The 21,202-nt window shown below is 38.4% G+C and overlaps 1 protein-coding gene across 11 annotated transcripts in view; it reads right to left on the bottom strand.

Annotated features, from left to right (window-relative positions):
- The window catches only part of Braf (B-Raf proto-oncogene, serine/threonine kinase), a 128,232-nt gene that overhangs the window by 11,018 nt on the left and 96,012 nt on the right, over nucleotides 1-21,202 (bottom strand). For all 11 annotated transcript variants that reach the window (XM_076913500.1, XM_076913499.1, XM_076913496.1 and 8 more), the window contains 4 exons: nucleotides 13,103-13,149; nucleotides 12,211-12,329; nucleotides 8,078-8,209; nucleotides 793-927 (listed from right to left, as the gene is read on the bottom strand). In XM_076913500.1, coding sequence (XP_076769615.1) covers nucleotides 793-927; nucleotides 8,078-8,209; nucleotides 12,211-12,329; nucleotides 13,103-13,149 — 433 coding nt within the window. The remainder of the gene's footprint in view (nucleotides 1-792; nucleotides 928-8,077; nucleotides 8,210-12,210; nucleotides 12,330-13,102; nucleotides 13,150-21,202) is intronic.

Genomic DNA, 21,202 nt, shown 5'->3' with positions numbered 1-21,202 from the left:
TATAAATACATAATTAAAATTTTAATAAATACATAAATAAAGAAGTTTAAAAACCTAGCATAAACAAAATTTATAATCTGTTTTTTTTTTTTTTTTACTATCAAGAATAACCCCCGGTCAAAAGTGTAAGTAGAAAAGTAAACCATTAGAGGCAACATAGTGTAAGACACTGAAGCGCAGTGAGTACAAAATGGAGAATCCAAGTATGTTAATTGTATAAAAACAATAGGGGGAAAACCAACTCAATACCACTCTTATTCACTACTTTCATTGTTTATAAACTCACAGTGTTATTTTCATTAGCTATTTTAACTTATGTGAAAGGATCTAAGAACAAAAGGTTTGAGAACTATGGCTGGGGAAATGGCTCACTTCCCAGAACCCACACCACTGCTCACAACTGCTGCAGCTCTAGTCCCTGGGGGGGCTTCTTCTAGCCTCAAGGGGCACTAGGCACACAAAATGTACACACATACACATGCAAGCAAAACACCCATACACAAAATAAAATAAAATAAAATAAAATAAAATAAAATAAAATAAAATAATCTCTTAAGATTATTTTAAGAGCTTGGGAACTGCAGGACAAACGCAAAGTCCTGCTAAGGAGCTTGTATTGGAATCCCACACTTCTTTCATAAAATCAAATCACTGCCTTGTTTGCTCATCTGGATCTGCAGGGTCCCAACTCAAAACCCAAACTGTATCCCTCCACTCCCCTGCATCACACTAAAAATCTGCATATGAAGACTATGCAGTGAGTAACTTTGGGGTGTCAGATATTTTTCTTACTTGGGGAAAGAGTGGTCTCTCGTCTCTTTTCTTTTTGAGGCACTCTGCCATTAATCTCTTCATGGCTTTTGGACAGTTACTCCGTACCTTACTGAGATCTGGAGATAGGTATCCTCGTCCCACCATAAAAATTATCTGAAGGGAAATAGGCAAATCGTACATTCTTATTAATAAACAGAAATTTATTTATAAGTAATGAAAATTTAACCAACTATATATTTATGGCATTTGTACTTTCCTATATGTACATTAAACTCTGATAAACTAAAATAAAAAGCAGTGCTAATGTCTGGCCTCCTAATCCATCACAAACTGTTGGGTACCCTTATCAACAAGCAAGTTGGTCTGTGGCCCCAGCCCCATAGCAAACCCTCCTAATGAATTAATCCCTGGTGCTTGCACCCCTCCTTCTCTAGTGGTGTCCCACTGAGCAAGTGTGCAGAGACATGCAGATGAGACAGTACTTCTTACCTCCTTTACAAAGATTACTGAATACTATTTGTTGTTGGGCACCATGGCTGGTAAGTCCTTCATGCATGTGCAGCAGGGAAAACAGTTAAGCACTTTATAGCAGTCACTTGGCAGCTGTAAAGAGCTTCTGTTCTAGAAAGTCACTTGAGCCATTTAGTTACACCATCAGAGGCAGAGCAGCCTCCAGAAGAGAGGTGGACAGATAGAGGAAGCTAAAATCTCCTGTCTTGTCTTCATTAGAGTTTTTCTAATTTCTTCAACTTTTAAATTTTTGGCTCTTTTGAGGGTGGGCAGATCTAGTTTAAGAATATTGTGTCTGAGGGAAGAGGGGACCCAAGACAAAGGATTTTGAAAGGGGCAGATTAGAGGCTAGCATGAAAAAGGTGGAACTTCACTGTAGACAGGGCTGATAGATTTTAGAAATGGTCATATCTGAAAGGTATTTCCTGTTTGATGCCAGAACTTCATTTATTAACCTGTAATACAGCTTTACTTCAGTGTTGTCTCTGTGATACAAGTTAAAGGAGAGAACCCAGGAATACGCTGGAGTAATAGGAGATAGGTAATAACTCAGAACATGCACTTAGGAGGTCTTCATCGAGAGGAAGAGGCTGGCCTGCCATCCCCCCCACAGGACAACAGTTCAGATAGCTTATATTCCTAGAAAAGGTGTGAAAGGTATTTAAAAAAAAAAAAAAAAAAGCCTGGAAGCCTAAAAACCTGGGGCTTTTGGACTATACAAAATATATATTTTGGTATTAGAAACAATTCTCTGAGGTGTAGGAACTGATCCCATGTTTGAGATTAGGTATTTAGTGCTCAAAACCCAAAAACAAGGGACCGGGACTTGCCCAAAATAATATAGCTAAGAAAGTGACAATAGTAACTGGGAGAAGACCATGCAGATACAAATCCTGCTCTGCCTGCAATGACTTGCTGTGCTCTCTTCAGCTGATTGCGAATCTGGATAAAGCAAGGCCTAATTCAGCTCTACCCTTGCTCATCATATATTCCTCCTTCTAAATTTCCACATCTTTAAACATGATAATGTCGTTCTCTCCACCAACCACTGTAATGATTATCTACACTTTATCTGATTATTGACATTTTTGAATATGTCTCATCCACATCCTCTAATGACATGTGGTCTTGGAAAAGAGGGCTGTGTCTATCACATATGGATTTTTTTTTTTAAATCTAGGGGTTTAAATTAAGAAATTTAAGAAATGGCTCATTGGTTAAGAACACTTGCTGCTCTTACAGAGGGTCAGACTCAGCACCCATATCCTGTGGTTCACAAACACCAATGATTCTGGCTCCAGGGAACATAATGCCATCTTCTGGCCTCTGTGGGAACTTGCATGCATGAGTACTCAGTAATGAAATGAATCTTAATTGGCCAGAGAACCACTTAGGTGTACGTATGAAGAATTTTCCTGTTGCACCTAACCTCTATTTTTAAAAAGGCCTTTACATTTTACCAATATGGACTCTAGTACATATCACTTCAGGTTACAAAAATTATGGGACATCAAGAAGATATTTCCAAAAATGAGTGTCTAAGTAGGTGCTAATGAATTATAACAAACTCCTTTCAAAGTTTCTTGAATTCTTTACTTTCAACAGTTAACTGAATTTTCAGCTGACCATTTTTAATGAAAAAATACAATATAATTTTTAGTATACCATAGAAATGAGTTCAAGTAACCGAGAGACATGGTATGCTGTAAAGAAATATTCTTGCCCAGAAAGAGGGCTGTCCTTTTCCTTTGGCTCGTTGGAAGCCCTCTTCTAAGCCCACCCTCAGGATGGGTCACCCCTGGGCTATCAGCAATATGTTATATAGAGGGGTTTAGGGTTATGTAGCATCAATCTGACTTCTTAAGGAGCTGGAGACTAAGGTCAGCCATAAATAGCCAACCATATCTATGAGACTAATTTTTAATTTATTTATTTATCTTATTTATACGAGTACACTGTAGCTGTCTCCAGATACCAGAAAAGGGCATTGAATCCCATTACAGATGGTTGTGAGCCACCATGTGGTTGCTGGGAATTGAACTTAGGACCTCTGGAAGGCAGTCAGTGCTCTTAACGGATGGGCCATCTATCTCTCCAGCCTCCTACAAGACTAATTCTTTTTTTTTTTTTTTTTTTTTTTTTTTTTTTTGAGACAGGGTTTCTCTGTGTAGCCCTGGCTGTCCTGGAACTCACTCTATAGACCAGGCTGGCCTTGAACTCAGAAATCCGCCTGCCTCTGCCTCCCAAGTGCTGGGATTAAAGGCGTGTGCCACCACCACCTAGCCCAAGAGTAGTTTCAAACCTTAACCAAGTTATACTGAAATTGACATTCTTTGCAATTACTTAACATGTAAGAAAACATTTTAGATGCCAACTTAAAAATGTGCACAGAGGTCTACATTTTTTCAAGATTCTTTCAGAAGGGATGTGAGGGGGGAAAAACGTGAAGATAATTCACATTTTTATATGCCCCACAAAATTTAGCTGGTGCAAAGCATAAAGCAGGTGTTGGTTTGCTCCTTGGTGGGAAGCGCAATTGGATCCAAAAACAGCAGGAAAGAAAACAGGACATTCCTGAATACAATCTGTGGATGAAGTCACGGGGCACGACAGTGACAAAATCAATACCTTGGTTTGAAATTTTGAGACTATTTCAGTGCATCCTCAGCTCTGCTGGCATCTCCTGCTCCTGGGTCCTTCCTTAGAACTACCAGAGGACATGCATGCTGACCATGTCCAGCACAATCCCATGGACTGCCTCTGCTCTGCGGAATCCTTTGATACTCCACAGTGCTTTGCTTATGGTAGATATCAACAGCATTTTTTGTTGTTGTTGAAATAATTTGTGTAAAAAAAATGAGTGTGTTGGAGCACACAGGTAATCCCAGCACTCTGGAGGTGGAGGCAGGAGGGCTAGAAGTTCAAGGCCAGTCTAGGCTCATGTTACATGAGATGCTATTAAAAATAAAAAAATAAAAAAAAGCTGGCACTTGAGAGAGCACTAACTCGTCTTCCAGAGGTTCTGAGTTCAATTCCCAGCAACCATATAGTAGGTCACAACTATCTGTAATGGGATCTGATGCTCTTTTCTGGTGTGTCTCAGTGTACTCAGATAAATTAAAAAAAAAAAAAAAATACAAGTATTGAGTCCAAGGCCTGCCATTGTATCAGTATTACCCAAGCAGGGTCTTGCTTTGAGTTTATATGCCAAACACACACCCCAAACTATGGCGCGATGAGAGTACAGATGGGTGTTAACTACACTGTACAGTAGAAAAGCAGTTGCTCTAACTTCTCATGTAAAAGAAGAAAATTCAAGGATTCTCAAATAGAAGTGTAATAGAGGGCAAGTTCCTCTAACGGAACAGTTTGAAGAGCATAGGATACATAGGGCAGTCAAGTAGAACAAGGGGAAGAATTAGAACCTTTTTCCTTCCTCTTCCTTCTCCTTCACTAAACTTGTAACTTGGCTTTAGACAGGAAAATTCTAGGAACTGCAACTATACTGCCAGGAAAAATTAAATGACGAAGGCCTCATCCTTCTGCTGGTCACTCACTTCTCTCAGAAAGAACAAGCCTTTCTGTTATTTTCATTTATTATACTTCCAGGGAAGACAAATCATCTCAAATGCCAATAAGTAGCTGAATTCATCACTCTGGGATGCTTCAGATTTCTCGCCCTAAACAAAAGCTAATTCATAGTGAACCATGACCTTAATACAAGGCCTTAAGCCTTAGACTGGCAAGATATCTCAGTGGGCAAAGGCACCTACCACCAAACCAAATTTTAATTTGATCCTAGGGACTCACATGAAAGGAGAAGTGACTCCTGAAAATTGTCCTCTGAGCTTTGCATGTCACCCACCCACAATAACAACCAACCAACCAAATATGAAAACAAAACAAATTTCTACCTACCTACCCACCTACCTACTTTCCTTCCTTCCTTCCTTCCTTCCTTCCTTCCTTCCTTCCTTCCTTCCTTCCTTCCTCCCTCCCTCCCTCCTTCCCTTCCTTCCTTCCTCCCTCCCTCCCTCCGTCCCTGTGTCTGTCTGTCTGTCTGTCTGTCTGTCTGTCTGTCTGTCTGTCTATCTCTGAATCAAGATCCTTGTGGGGTGAAGGTCATACAGAGATTCAGTATTCTTGTCTGCTGAGGTGAATAGCTTCCTTCTCAACATGCTCTTGAAGTCATAATGTTTGCTTTACTGTGGGTTCAGAATCAGTGAAGTCATGAACAACAGACTGAAATTGCTGAACCTGTAAGCCCTTACCAAATCACTACAAAAAGTACAGGCTAACTTAGAACACAATTCTTCTATACTAGATCAGAGTTGAAGTTTAAAAGTCAATTATCAACAAAAAGACTGAGAGTTAAGCTACTGACCAAAACTAACGTATGGGGCCAGAGACATAGCTCAGTGAATAAAGCTCTTGGCACACAAGCCTGGCAACTTGAGTTCAATATCTAGAATCTACATAAAGGTGGGAGAACCAAGGCCACAGAGTTGTCCTCTGATCTCCACATATGCATATACATATTATACAAATACACAATTATAAAATAAAATTTAAAAATCCCTTCAGTGAAAGAACATAGTGATACATAAAGCCTATCATTTTATTTGTTTGCTTTTACAATTTGGAATAAGTCTTATTATTGGTGTACAGGGTAGTTTTGTATGTCAACTTGACACAAGCTAGAGTCATTAGAGAGAAAGGAATCTCAGTTAAGGAAATGCCTCCATGAGATCTAGCTTTAAAACATTTTCTCAATTAGTGATCAAGGTGGGAGGGGCCAGCCCACTGTGGGTAGTCCTGGGTTCTATAAGAAAGCAGGCTGAGCAAGCCAGGGGAAGCAATCCAGGAAGCAGCACCCCTCCATGGCCTCTGCATCAGCTCCTTCCTCTAGATTCCTGCCTTGTTTGAATTCCTGTCCTGGCTTTCTTTAGTGATGAATACCAATGTGGAAGTGTAAACCGAATAAACCCTTTCTTCCCCAACTTGCTTTTTGGTCATGGTGTTTGGTTGCAGCAATAGAAACCCTAAGTAAGACATTTGCTATGCATCAGAACTATTCCAGAAGCATAAACAAGTGTAGGTGCTTGGACTTTACCTCATGGAATCATAGTCTGTTCTATAATCTCCATTTAAAATTTATTTTATATGTGTGAATGTGCATCTGCGTGGAGATTCAAGTATGTGTGTGCAGTTGCCCATGAAGGCCAGAAGAGGGTGTCAGATCCCCTTGAGTGGGTTGTGAGCCCACTCACATGGTCAGTTCTGGGAACTGAACTCAGGTCTCTTCAAGAGCAGTACATACAGCTGCTGAGCCATCTCTTCAGCCCTAGCTTCTCCATTTCAAAGCAGTCTTTTATATGATCACGATGCAAACAACAGCATATAGCATAAATACTCTTTAAACACTGTTTACATGGCAACTCTCTTTTAATGACGTTGTTTAATTGTTATCACTCTTCTCTTTCCATATACACCCACACATTTTAAAAAAATGTTGAGGCATGATTTTAATTTTAGCAAAGATAATTCATTCACTCTTTGGCCTTGGTAAACTGGAATTGATGGCACAAACTATCATTCTCAATATTCTAGACATGAAGGCAAGAAGATCAAGATCTAAAGGCCTGCCTAGATTACACAATATTATTCTGTTGAAAGGTGAAGAGAGAGTGGAAGAAGGGAATGAAATAAAGAAGGAAAAGCCTCAGAGAATTTAGTGTGAAAACACAGATGAGCAAAGCTTTGTGAGGTGCTACTGGTATCTTTTGGAATGAAGACCAGAGAGTAAGAGCCTAGGAAAGAGGGAAGTAAAAATATGCCCTTCTGGTAGAATTTTCATTATAAACAAGCTACAACATTATGTAACAGCCATTTCACACTTTCTTCCCCAGTTTTGGTGTGTGTGTGCATGCACCTGAGTACACAGGAGCACATGTGCCTATATGTGGGTATCCTGGCCTGGATAAATATGGAAGCCAGAAGTGGGCATCAGGGTGTCTTCTTCAATCACTCCTCTGCCTCACTGTTATTTACAATGTATCCCTTATATTTCCACCAGGCTGGCTGGAAATAGAGCTTTTGGGTCCCACTTGTCTCTTCCCTCCAGCACTGGGGCCGTAGGCACGGCCACAGCAGCTTCTTCTGTATTCAGGGTCTTAACCCAGGACCTCGGTGCTTACACAGCAAATGCTTCCAGTGAGCCATCTTCCAGCCCCTCATGCTGCTTTTTGTTGTTTTAAACATCTTAATAATTCTGGAAGAGTGTGGCATAAATATATTCATAGCTGAGCCCGTGATCTGACAGTACAAACTGTGATACAATCAAAGGACAAAAATACACCTGTGCTTGTGATCACAGCAAAGTTAAAATTTTCTGTTTCTAAAAAGGCAGGGTCTGCCTGGAACCCTCCACCAGCCTAACTCAGAGAGCTCTGTCTGCCTCTGGCACCTGAGTATTAAAGGCACACATACCACATCAGGCTCCAGAGTTTATTCTTTTAGTTCTGCTTTAGTCAAGAAACAAATGATACTCTATTGTTATACTTCGAATTTCTAGTCACAAAATTGGGGATTTCATTTCATTATAACATTTATGACCAACATTTCAAGCAAAAATGTTAATACCGTCAAAAGCACACACACATGTTCTAAAGTTGACCAGAGAGATCAGAGCTCTATCATTCATATTTACCTCCATCACGAGACTTCCTTCCCATAAAGAACCAGAGCCTTAAGAGAAATACTAAAGTAACTCCTAGAGATGATAGATATTCACCTGGTCCCTGTTGTTGATGTTTGAATACGGTAGCTGCCCAGTCATCAGTTCATACAGAACAATCCCAAATGCATACACATCGGATTGAAAGCTATATGGGTTTTTATCTTGCATTCTGATCACTTCTGGTGCCTGTTAAAATATAAGAGAAAAATTCTGATAAACTTTAGCTGAATAAAGACTAAAATACAAACGATAATCCACAAAGTAACATCTTATTTAAAGAAATCATTGACTATGTAATTCTTCTACTAATGGTCAAAGAAATAAATCCAACTAAGATAAAGGGGAAAACTCCCGTTTTACAAATTCTGAAAGAGTTGGTTTGAGCTGAGATTTCATGATGCATTACTAAGGTTTTATAATTTTATCAGCAACCCTCTTTCTGAACTAACATCAATCATCATTGCGATGTGACCATTTCTCAAGACTATCCTATCAGAGTGAGTCTCCACTTCCTAGTCTTGTTGGCAAAGAAATACTAGGCTTGCACTTAGAAGAAGCTTGGGAGTAGGAAAAGGAATGAAGTTTTCTCACTGATATAAATGATTTTCCTCAACTCAGGGAATGTTAGAAAATAATGGTAGAATTTAGAGACTGATAAATTCAAATATCCTTCCAAGTTACACCATAAATGTGTAGTATAAAAAAATGCTTTATTAATGAAAGTAAGAAATAACAGGTTGACTCGTTAAATGTTTAGTTGCTGTTTCTAGGGTAAACAACGATCAAATCCTATCTGCCAAATTTTCACATAATTTAGTCACTGCTGTACAACTCAGTCTCTTCTTTTTATGAACTGCAATGAATGACTGGTGAAGGAAGAGCTGGGGTTTCTTCCTTCGCTTTGCATCTCTTACACTGTGTTGTTAGAAAGGAACTGAAGAAGAGGCAAAGGGTATTAGTGAAACTTGGCCAATTTAGCAGGAAGACAACGTTCCTGTTCTTGGCAAGGAAGTATCTCTCCTGAGGAATAACAGGACTCAGCTATAGCTGCATGTCAGAATTGCCTGTGGAGCCCACTCAGTGCTGACTACACTCCAGTCTGACCCAGAACATCCGAATCCACAAGTGGGACCCATCCACTGCTATGCCGAGTTCTACACACGATTCTGCTGTCCGCCCAAAGTTAAGAAACATTTGACGGAAGATCTCTGGGAAACCTGGAGAGATTAAAGGACAACAGTGGAGAATGTCTTCTCCACTGTTTGTTATGAATGTTGTTGACAGGTGCTATTTGAGTGATATGGTGTAAAACTAACCACATACCACTGTGATAAGATGAACAAGTAATTTTTTTGGAGAGGATAGAATTTAGATCAGTTGAAGAACTGTGTTAAACTTGAGTTTGCTTTTACTGCTGATAGATGGCTAGACAAACAGGTGCATGCCATCTCCTTAGAAAACATGTGGGACAGAGCTTCAACTTGTTAATTTATTAAACATTTCACATAAATTTATTTCTCTTCTACGATATAAATGAAAGTAGAAAAGACTATTGTAAATAATTCAGAGGACCACATAAACTGGTTTATGACCAAATTACTTTTTCAAGTTATGAATATTACACACCCTCAAAAACTTGACAGGGTCTCACTATGTAGCTCTGGTTGTATTGGAACTCACAGAAGTTCACCTGCCTCTGCCTCTGGGATTAAAGGTATGTGCTACTACAACCAGCCAATTTATTCCTCTTTCTTTCTTTCTTTCTTTCTTTCTTTCTTTCTTTCTTTCTTTCTTTCTTTCTTTCTTTCTTTCTTTTCTTTGTGGTTTTTCGAGACAGGGTTTCTCTGTATAGCCCGGGCTATCCTGGAACTCACTCTGTAGACCAGGCTGGCCTTGAACTCAGAAATCCACCTGCCTCTGCCTCCCAAGTGCAGCCAATTTATTTCAATTTTTCTGTGTATGGGTGTTTGCCTGCATATATGTCTGTGCACTATGGAGGGCAGAAGAGGGCTTCAGATACTTTGGAACTGGAGTTTACAGACACTTGAGAGTTGTCATGGGTGTTGGGAATTAAACACAAGTCTTTGGAAACAGCAGCCAGAGCTCTTACCAACTGAGCAATCTCTACAGTTCCCCATACTCTTTTCTGAAGGCAGTTAGCAACCTGAAAGATTTGTTCAACAATCAAGTGCATGATTGGCTGGCTACTCTTCTCTTAAAAAACTTCAGCAAGATTTAATAAAAGATTAACTCATTGATCCAGGGTATCAACAAAAAAGTAATCAGAAGAAAATATAAAATATCTTGTCTAATACTCTACTAACTATACAAACCAAGGCGTTTGAAAAAGAACAAACCTAGAGACGGGACCCAGACCTACTTTGGCACTATTGTTAAATACACTGGTGAAGCATGTTAATGATCTATCTTAATCTTTTGCTTCTATAATTTCAAAACCAAAAAGGACCCTCCCCCCAGCTCCCTGGGACACACTGCAATCTTTGTTAGAATTATGTGCCTAAAAGGTTCCTGAAAGCCAGATTACAACCAAGTAGTCTCTTCTAATTAGTTAAAACAGTTAAATGTATAATCAAAGGATTTTAAAAAGAAACTTAAAACTGTCATATAGAATCTAAGAAAGGGTCCTGTCATTCTCTGGTCTGACCTAACATTTCAGATGAAGAGGTTCAAAGGAAGGCTAGAAAACTTTGAAATTAATGGCCAGTGGACAGTTCTCCCGCCCACCTCTGAAGGGCAGCTTCTTTTCTCCTACTTTGCACTTGTACTGACTTCATCCCAGAAATCATACTCAATCTATCTCTACTATTTGGAGAATCTGCTTCTTGGAGACTGCTACATATTATTCTGGCTATTTAGACAAATATGGGTTTGAAAGCCCTTCTAACTTTTCTTTTTCTAGCAGGGTGACCTAACAGTGTTAGGGAAGATTAATTTAATGATTAAAACAGCACAAAGATGTTTAGAACACCTGTATTCAGCTCAGAGCTGATATTTCAAAATGTGTTGGATTCAGGATTGTTTTTATTCAAATATAATTGAAGCTCATACAGTGTTTGTCTATATGGACAACCTCTGTGAATATTTTAAGACATTAAAACTCAACTGACTATTAAATTACTAATTCATTTCAATATTAAACAGACAGATATTAGCAGAGAATACCAACTCTTAATATAAAGTCGGTGACAACAGAGCTATAGCTCTCTCTATTCTGACCTAACAGCAACGGCTTGGACTCTTGTTTGTTCTTCCATTCAACCAGCTGCAGTGTGTCACTGACTGAAGGACAGGAAGAAAAAGATCTACAGACCCTTGGAAAGGTCACATTAAACCACTGTGGGTTCACAGCAGGATTCCTAGAAAAAACTCTAACAGCCTGCTGCAGAAACTGGTTTTGCAAATCTTTCAGACTCTCTTCTACAAAGCAGAAAGGAGACAGACCTGTGCAGAGAGCACAGGACGACTAAAAATATCCTCTTTTCTTTTGTCTTTTCTCTTCCAATTGGCCCATAATTATGAAGTCTGTTCTACTGTGAAGAAGTCTATTTCCAATTCTGGCTCAAATAAAGTGTGAGAGAGCCTTTCTGTTATGAATAGCGTGTTCTCTCCCTTTACTGCCTGCCCTGCCCTCTCTCTCAGAATAGGTTTCTTAAGATGTGCCTTTGTTTTTGTTTTGTTTTTAGACAGGGTCTCACCCATCTCTGGCTGGTCTTGATCTCAGAGATACACCTGCCTCTACCTTCTGAGTGTTGGGACTAAAGGTGTGTACCACCAAACCCAGCAAACAACGTATTTTAAACAATTTTTAATAACATTTAAATAATTTATAATATAAATTTTGTTTAAATATACTGAAGCTGGTTTTACAATAATTTTTTTAAAGACAAGAAAAAATTTACACAAAAAATAAGAGACAAGGTCTTTCTTCCTTTGTAGCTTTGGCTCTTCTGGAACTCTGTAGACTAGGCTGGCTTCAAACTAACAGACTACCTGCTTCTGCCTTCGAAGTGCTGGGATTAAAGGCATGTGCCTGGCTTACAATGTTATTCCTGTGAATAGTGGGAATTGTAAATACTGCTGTTAAGCCTGTCAGTGACTTTCTAGTAAGCAGTCACTAGTTTAGGAATGAAGAATTCGATCAACTGAGAAATATCCTCAATTCTTACCATCCACAAAATAGATCCAGACAACTGTTCAAACTGATGGGACCCACTCCACCGAGATTTCACTGTGGCTAGACCAAAGTCACCTATTTTTACCGTGAGGTCTTCATGAAGAAATATATCTGAGGTGCAGTAAGTAAAGGAAAAAAAACAGATCTCATTTTCCTCCTAAATAAAGCATTTTGAAGATTTCAGGTAAAAGAGCTACTTTCTATAATTCTATAGTAATATGTTCTTTTTAAAATAGAGTGATTCATATGACCTCTGAAAGTCAACAAATATGTTTTAAACAAGAATTCGTTCTATTTAGCTTATATGACCTACTTTTAAGATGTCCCAGGCCTGAAATGTGTGAGCATAAAGTTAAGATTCCTTCCTAAGCCTATGGGATATCTGGGGACTTTCTAATTTGATTTGGCCCAGATATACTTTAACTCTGGGGGGAAGCTATATAGGCTCTTTATTAGAATACAGTGATATCAGAAAGGAGCTGTGTGGACTGAGAGACAAAAAGAAAAATCGTGTTTTTTTTTCATGTCACTGTTAAATAATTTTGAACCTTCGGTTTCAAATCTTATCTACTACCGAGCCAGATTAGATGAATTAAAGCAGTTGCCACAAAATATCCACTTTATAGGGCACATAAAATATAAGCAAGCAAGACAAAAAGCCCTACTACGATAAAGCCTTCTGACAGACTCTTCTACAGTGCCCAGCCACTCAGAAGCCCAACCATGCCGTATCCTGTTCTATCATACTCTCATGCAAACTGGTTCATTTTCTTTATAGCATATGAAACTTAGTACGGAACTAATTTTACAAAACACGAAGACAAAATGTGGAGGAAAAACTCAGGGTGCTTTCAGACTTCGCAGACCAATTTCAGGAAGGATACTATTACTCTTGAGGTCTCTGTGGATGATTGACTTGGCGTGTAAGTAACTGAAAAACAAAACATTTTAACCTGAGTAAGACTGAGTAGGACTCCAGCCTCAAAATCTATAGAGCATCTTAGTGGTGTACAGACATATTCAGAATAGTGACACAACTAAAATCGATATATTGTGATAACCTCTTTACATAATAATTGACAGTAATTTTAGGATTATAGAAACACATCACGATTATATACAGCCCTAATCCTGTTGTATAGGAGGACTCTGCTTTCTCTTTTACTAGTTACAAATACAAACCTTTCACTCAGTCAAGTCTGTTTATTCATGTTCTTGAAATACACCTTCCCTCTTTCAATGTTCCCCTCCTGCATCTGTCCCCAAATCAGCCTCCATTCTATTTTCCACCTATTCATACTCTAAATGAACAAACACTCTTCTTTTCTTACAAGGAACCCAATGGAAAGTAATCATTCCTTGCCCAGTTATGGAGTAATGAATGCAATAGTCTGATCCTTGTTTGCTGTGTTTTACATGTGAGCATGCTTGCTTTCCATTTAGAATGCAGACATCCTTAGACTATGAAAGTTTGGTAAAGACAATTTATGAGACTGTATCAAGGTATGATATATTCTTAAAACTTATTAATATTAGTGAGGAAGAAATTTTCTCATAATGACATATTACTATGACTATGATGATAATTATATCTTTTTTGAGATATGGTCTCACTAGATAGCCCTGGCTGTCCTGGAACTCACTGCATAGACCAGGCTGGCCTTGAACTCACAGAGATCTGCCTGCCTCTGTCTCCTGAGTGCTGGGGACTAAAGGTGTGTACCAGCATACTTGCCAACATTTCATCCATCTGTAGTTATCCTAAATTATCCTTAAAAACGACTTTAGTTTTAGACTTTATTTCTATTTATTTCCGGTGCATGGAACAGGGCCTAGCAGGTGTGAAGTACTCACTACATGGCTGCCAAATCAACTACAATAGGTGCAAGTTATTTGTCTTATTACTGGAGAAAACAGATATAAAGAACTTCGGAAATCTAACAGTGACCACACTAAATTCTGACTTAAAATCAGGGTATAAAATCCAAGTCTTGTCATGAGCACTATTAAAACTAGAGATTTATAAATAGTTCAGACTGTTCACACCTTCCTATCACACATCCTCAGCAAGATCTGCAACTATTTTTTATCTGAACAAAATTTCATTTTAAATTACCGTAACCAGAGTAACCCCTTTCATCCATCATTCTCACTTCACGCTGTTTCCTTCACAACACTGATTATGATCTAAATGATCTTGTCATGGCTCTGGAGCACTGTGCTTCCACACCATCAATTATGGCAAAAGGAAATCAGAGATCACTTAGAGGTCTCATCTGCTTTAAACCTTTTAAAGACTTATTGTATTTCTCATTTATGTGTATGGATGTGTTTCTGTCTACCAGTCACACATGTGCAGATGCCTGTGAAAGCTAAAAGAGGGTGCTGGAGGAAACTGACTCCTGGAACTAGTTATCGGTAGTTACGAGCTGTCCAATGTGGGTTTGAGGAACTGAACCTGGAACCTCGGGAGGAGCATCAAAGCAGAAATCTGACTGAAAGAAACACAGCAAGAATAAAGTAGGTAAAATTTAACTGAAAGGTTGAAGTGAGAAAATTTAGGGTCAGGAACTTGGTAGATATCGATCAAGATACATCTAATTGCTAACTAGTGACATAGTGGTTAGTAAAAGCTGGGGCAAATGTAGCAGAACTCAGTGTTACAACAGCTGCTTCAAGTTGGCTGTGCATGGTGAAAGGAGAGAGCCATCTACCCTTAGTTCTCTGTCGGCTACACAGCCACGAAGTATACACACCTACCAAAAATGAATACATGTGCTGAAAAGTTAGAAAGGAGCTTCTTCATTTTTGCAATTAAAATATGCCTTTAGACTTAGGTAACTACTGAAACTGTTTTCTTTCAGTATGGACTAGCTTTGTCTTTCCTAGAATTTAAAGAAATACTTATTTTTGCTCAGCCTACGAATTATAAAATCCACATGATAGCTGCATGTATAGTATGAATATACATTTAGTGGTTGGAATATGGGTCGTCTTGGGTTTCAGTAGGTATGTATAAGCCTTTGTTGTTGATTCCTGTTGTTATTCTTTTGGGTATTTAGGCAGGACTAGATCTGCTAACATGCTAAGTTTAATATTAGAATAAATTATCACGGTTTCCCCCAATCCTACCAATAAGGTAAAAGAGTTTTGGCTGATTGTTATCCTTGCCGAGACTTGTGTATTGCATGTTTGGAAAATGGGCATTCTGATGGGATGTGCTGCTAGCTCCCATCATAGTTTGAAGGTACCATTTCCTGGTGTGTAGCTATGAAATGTTTGCATATACTTACTGGCCTTGCATATAACACCTTTAAGAAAGTGTTTTGAATCCATACTTCTTCCATCCTTTTTCTGTGATGAGATTTCACTATACTGACATGGCACTCAAATTCTTGATCCTCTTTCCTTGGCCTCTGAAGGGCAGGGATTACAAGTGTCACCACATCTAGTTTCTGTGGCACACCGAGTGGTATGTTGTTGTTATTATTATTATATAGGTGTTTTGCCTGCATGTATATTATTATTACAAAGGTGTTTTACCTACATGTATATTATTATTATTATAATATAGATGTTTGCCTGTATGTTTATTATGATGATGATGGTGTTTTACCTACATGTATATTATTATTATTATAATTATAATATAGATGTTTGCCTGTATGTTTATTATGATGATGATGGTGTTTTGCCTGCATGTATGCCTGCACATCACATGTATGTCTGGTGTCTGAGAAGTCCAGAAAAAGGTTTCAGATACACTGGACTAGAGTTAAGATAGTTGTGGGTGTTTGGAATGAAACTTGGGTCCTCTGGAAGAGCATTGATTAAAGACCGAATCATTTCTCTAGTCCCTAGGCTTTATTAATGACCTCAACAGTTCTTTATATGCCTTGAAGACTTTTTATCAGCTATGTTTTCAAACATTTTCTCCATGACTGTAACTTGTCCTTTCATTTTCTTTTGTTCACCTATCTTTGCCTGTGATCTTGGGGTCTGAACCCAGGTCTCAGCAGACTAGGTAGTACATATCCCCAGACATATTTTCATTGTCTTAACAGTGTCTTTGGAGGAAAACTAATGTTGAATTTTGATGTACTTCAAGCCATTTCTTTTCTTTCTTTCCCTTACTTTTTGTGTTCTAAGAAATCGATGCCTATTTTTATACTACAAGGATTTTCTCCTTTGCTACTTAAAATAATAGATTTTTGTTTTTAATCCATTTCAAATGTTGTTTTGTGCCAACTAACAGTTAATAGCTTAGTTTTTCTATATGAATATTAAGTGGTTACAGCAACATTTGTTGAACTGTCTTCATGAATTACATTAGCGCCTTGCTTAAAGAAAATCAAATGAGGAGAATATGTAAATTAGAGCTATAGCTAAGCTACATCTTTTCATCCACAATGATTTATATGTGTATAGTTATACAAATACCACACTCTCTTGATTACAATGGTCTTAATAGTAAAATTTATAATCTTCAACTAAACTCCAACTTTGTTATTTTTCCTACAAAATTGTCTCTTTATTTTCTTCTTTTTCTTTTTTTCCTCTTCTTTTCCTTTTAAAATTCCTGCCTGAGATAGGGAATCTGGTAGCCCAGGCTGACTTTGAACTCCTGACGTTCCTGACTTTACCTCTGAAGGACTGTGATTATAGATGTGTACCACCATACCTGGCTTCAAATGTCAGGGATGATAAATAGTTAGCCACTGCACTTCCTTATAAATGGTCAGATCAGCATGCCAATTCTAAACCTCTATCTGTTCATACTGTGGTTGGCATCATTCGGTAGCTGGAGAGCAACTGGGGAAGAACTAAGAACTTAGTGATACTGGGTCTTCTAATACACCAATAGGATAATTTTGTAACTCCTCCATTTCCTAGTTGGGACATACATTAGAGAGGGTAGTAAATGCCCCTTTAGAAAATACTTTACTCACTTCTAAAAAAAATAGCAAACTGGCCTCAACAAAATAAATAGCTATGTATATAAATATGAATTTTATAATATTCATGGGAAAGCAAAACGTGTACTATTCTTTCACTTTTATAATCTGTATCAAACACCCACAAACTGAAACATAGACAGAGACATACTACTTATCATTAAAAAAAAAAAAAAAAAAAGGTAAAATTGAAGAAAAGATTGTCTTTTTCAACAAATGTTGCCAGAACAACTGGATATCCACATAGGGAAAAAGAGCCTTAACTGCAACCTCAGACACAAGTCATCTGAAGTGGACCAAAGACCTAAATGTAAAAGAAACAATGATACATTTTTATAAGAAAATGGAAAACTACCATTACCTTTGTACACGTGAGGTACTTTGATGTTTTCAGAATATTTTTATATAATCTGGTTGCATAATCTGGTGTGTTTCTTGGTGAGGCAGGTGAAGGGGCAATAATTCTATCCATGCAGACAGGAAAACTGAAGAGTGTAGGTGAAATGAGCAAGGAGACATGGGAAGAGGAATGGCTCTGAGCATTCAGACTTGGGCTTAAACTACACCTGTGTTGCTCACCTTAGGAACATTTTACAATCTAACTTTTGACCACTAATCTGTAACATGGAGATGAGATTTATTTTGATGTATTCTTAAAAATTACTTTATATGTTTAATGAAAAACCACTATGTGCTAACTAAAAACTGTTCTGGTTTTGGTCTTGGAGATAAAGCAAGATACTTAGCACTGTAGTGAAGAACACAGAAAACAAAAAAGACAAATCAGTAAGACATACTGTTAACTGTACCAGGTGGGAACCTGACAGGGAAGGATGGCTGGTCCAGGGTTGTCATTTTAGGCTAAAGAGGACCTTTCATAGGCTATTCTGAGGAAGGACTTCAGGGAGGTAAGATAGCGTATGCTGTTAAGGGTGAGACTATACCAGGGACAATGAAAAAAGGTCAGAGCCCTGTGGCAGATGCATGACTCCCATATACACAGAACAGCACGTTGACATAGAGTCGACTGGACTGGAGGGAAAGCACAGATGATCTGAGCAGTAACAAGCATTGGGGAAAGGGAACAGAGAGTAGGTGTGGTGATCGAGGCTCACTGTATCTGAGATAAGCGGCTGAGAGAAGAACATTGCTGAAGAAAGATCAGCAGTTTTAGACCTAGTACACATGTGATCCCATTAGACAATCAAGTTTAATGCTGAGCAATCAAGACATGTTGAGCAGACAGTTTGATAGGAGCTGTAAATACATATAAAACGAAGTAGCTGGAGGTTGGTAAAGAATTGATTTTAAAGTGATTTTTTTCCCACACCATGAAACTGACTGAAGTTCCAGAGGGATGACAACCAGCTGAGGAACAGCTAATAGGACAATCAGATATATACTTTGATGTACATTTCTTTAACCTTTATACGCTTGAGAATTATTTGTAGATCATGTTAAAATGTAGATTAAATTCAGAAGATCTAAGGTACTATCTAAAAATTCAGTATTTCTAAGGATTCCCAGCTGGATGCTATTCAGACCAAAGTTTGACTAACAAGAGATTAAAAATAGGATTAAGTAGAGGACAAAGAGAATTTAACCACTGGATCTAGCAGCATGGAAGTCTAAGGAACTCTCTCCTTTTTCTTTTTTAAAAGGCAGGGCCTCATTCTGTGGCCCAAGCTGGTGCATACCACTACTTCCTGTTCAACACAGTTTCTTAATAAAATGGTGAACAAGATCATTAGATGGTATTCTTAGAAACAAGGTTTGGGGGTCTCAGGACAGGACTAGCAGTGTCTAGGAGAGATGACAAGTAAAGGAAGTGTGAACTACAAGAGCTGCATCAAGGGCTGAGGTCGGGGAAAGCATTGAATTATTTGGAGAAGTAACATAGTCCAAGGCTCAAAGGACCGCACTGGGGCACGTTATACGATCTCTCTATACACATTGACTTCCTGCTCATTGAGAATAAGTGAGGAAGCACATATAGAATATAAAGAACAATGATACACTGTAAGTACATACATGTAGCAATGTATATAATGGCTAATACATAAATACTATATTGAAACACCACAAAAATATTTGGCATCTAAAAAAATATAAGGAGCCACTGAGTAAATATGCAGCAGAGCTGTGATCTGAATATACTATTGATTAACCAGTAATGGTATGCAAAGAGTAAAAGGGAAGGCAAATCCTAATTCTATAGTTACAAAATAGTAACATAATCAATATGTACAGTATTAACATACACAATTAACGAAGGACACAAAACACACATTAAGCCATCAAATGCAGGTATCTAGATGGTAAGTTACTGGCATGTATTTGTGTTTACATTTTTTTCAAGTGATTTTCTATTACTTTGTAGTAAGTTTACTTTGAAATTAAGACAAATCATCGCAAAAGTTAGTGTATAAACCACTCATATTCCTACCCCAACAAATACTGCTAAGAGTTTTATACGTTAGCTTCTGCAGTTTTTAAAGTTTATACTAATTCTCTATTTTCCTTGCTGGAGATGACCACTAGTAAACCTGGTGATTCCTGTTTTCATACTCATATGTACAACACTCATATAAATGCAAATATGGGTCAGGTGTGTTGTATTGCATGCCTTTAAGCCCAGCACTAATGGGGAAGAGACAAAACTAATGATTTTGAGGCAAGTTACCATATATTCCAAGGTGGTCTGGACTGAGTTTCCTGTCTGCAGCTCAAGTGATTGACAAGGGTTACAGACTGTATGTGCCACCGCAAGCAGCAAAACAGAATTTTGCATAATAGTTTCTTTTGTGGAAGACAACTCAAATGAATTCTAACAAACTATATGATTCCTAGTGAATTTTAAATCAACATTTAAAGGTTAAAATATTTGAAAAGAACACCATTTCCTATGCCACAAGTATCAACATCTAAACAACCTTTTGAAATTCAATGGTAATAATGACTTTTAGGTAGAACATTGCTTTGGCTGGCCTGGAACATGCTGTGTAGACCAGACGATCTTCTTACCTGTCTACCAAGTATTGGGGTCATGGGCATATGCTACCATGCCTGGGAAAAATTTTTTTAGAAACAACTCTGCTTAATGAAAACATTTTTTATTTGTTTGTTTTTTAGAGACAGTGTTTCTCTGTATAGTACTGGCTGTCCTAGAACTCCCTCTGTAGAGCAGGCTGGCCTCAAATTTAGGGATCCACCTGTCTCTGCCTCCCAAGTGCTGGGATTAAAGTGTATGCCAACGTACCGAGCAGTCTTTTTAACCTCGCAAAGGAAACTACTACACTTGCTCTTGGTGAGAGTGGCAATCTCTTCTCACTGGATCTGTGTCTTCCAGTTCACACCACCTTGGTGTGTTTCTTCCAGTGCACACCACCTCAGTGTGTCTCCAGCTTTCACTGCTATCAGACTTCTCTCATGTTTGAGGAGTCAGAGACATTGTGTCTTACTCAGATCAAGTGAGCCACTAGTAAACTGTCCAGCTGATTGTTTGTGAACTGTACAGTAACACTCTCCAGAATCCCTGCACACTCTTCCTCCTGGTCTGGTAAGATTATCTAGTGAAGACTCCTAAGACTGTCTTGTAGGAAAAGTCTGGTTTGGCTGTTAGCCTCTGAGAATCAAAAGAGATTGGGTTAGATTTATCTCAGTGGCACAATATTTGTTCTAGGGATCAGCCCTAGATCTAAGCCCTAACACTGCCCCCTCCCACCCCAAAAAGCTGGGAGATGGGCGGCACAGCTGAACATTATTTGATAAGTCCAGTTGCCTAATCCCATTGTTTTGGTAAGATGTCCAAATCCTAGATAGCAGAATTCCCCAGCCAGAGACACTCATTTCCCACTTTCCAGAGAACTTCCAGTCTTTCTGCCAGTTGCTCAGAGGCACTTGCTAGGAGAGAGATTAACAGAATAGCGTCTCCTACCACGGGAACTGCCAATTTCTGAAGCTAATCTCTGCACAGACTCTTGAAAGTTGTGTTGTAAACATGATGGTTTTCATTTTTCCTTTGGCAAC

The sequence above is a fragment of the Arvicanthis niloticus genome, chromosome 15 (assembly GCF_011762505.2).
Source record: "Arvicanthis niloticus isolate mArvNil1 chromosome 15, mArvNil1.pat.X, whole genome shotgun sequence".
NCBI classification, from domain to species: domain Eukaryota; kingdom Metazoa; phylum Chordata; class Mammalia; order Rodentia; family Muridae; genus Arvicanthis; species Arvicanthis niloticus.
This window is presented reverse-complemented; position numbering and strand designations above follow the sequence as displayed.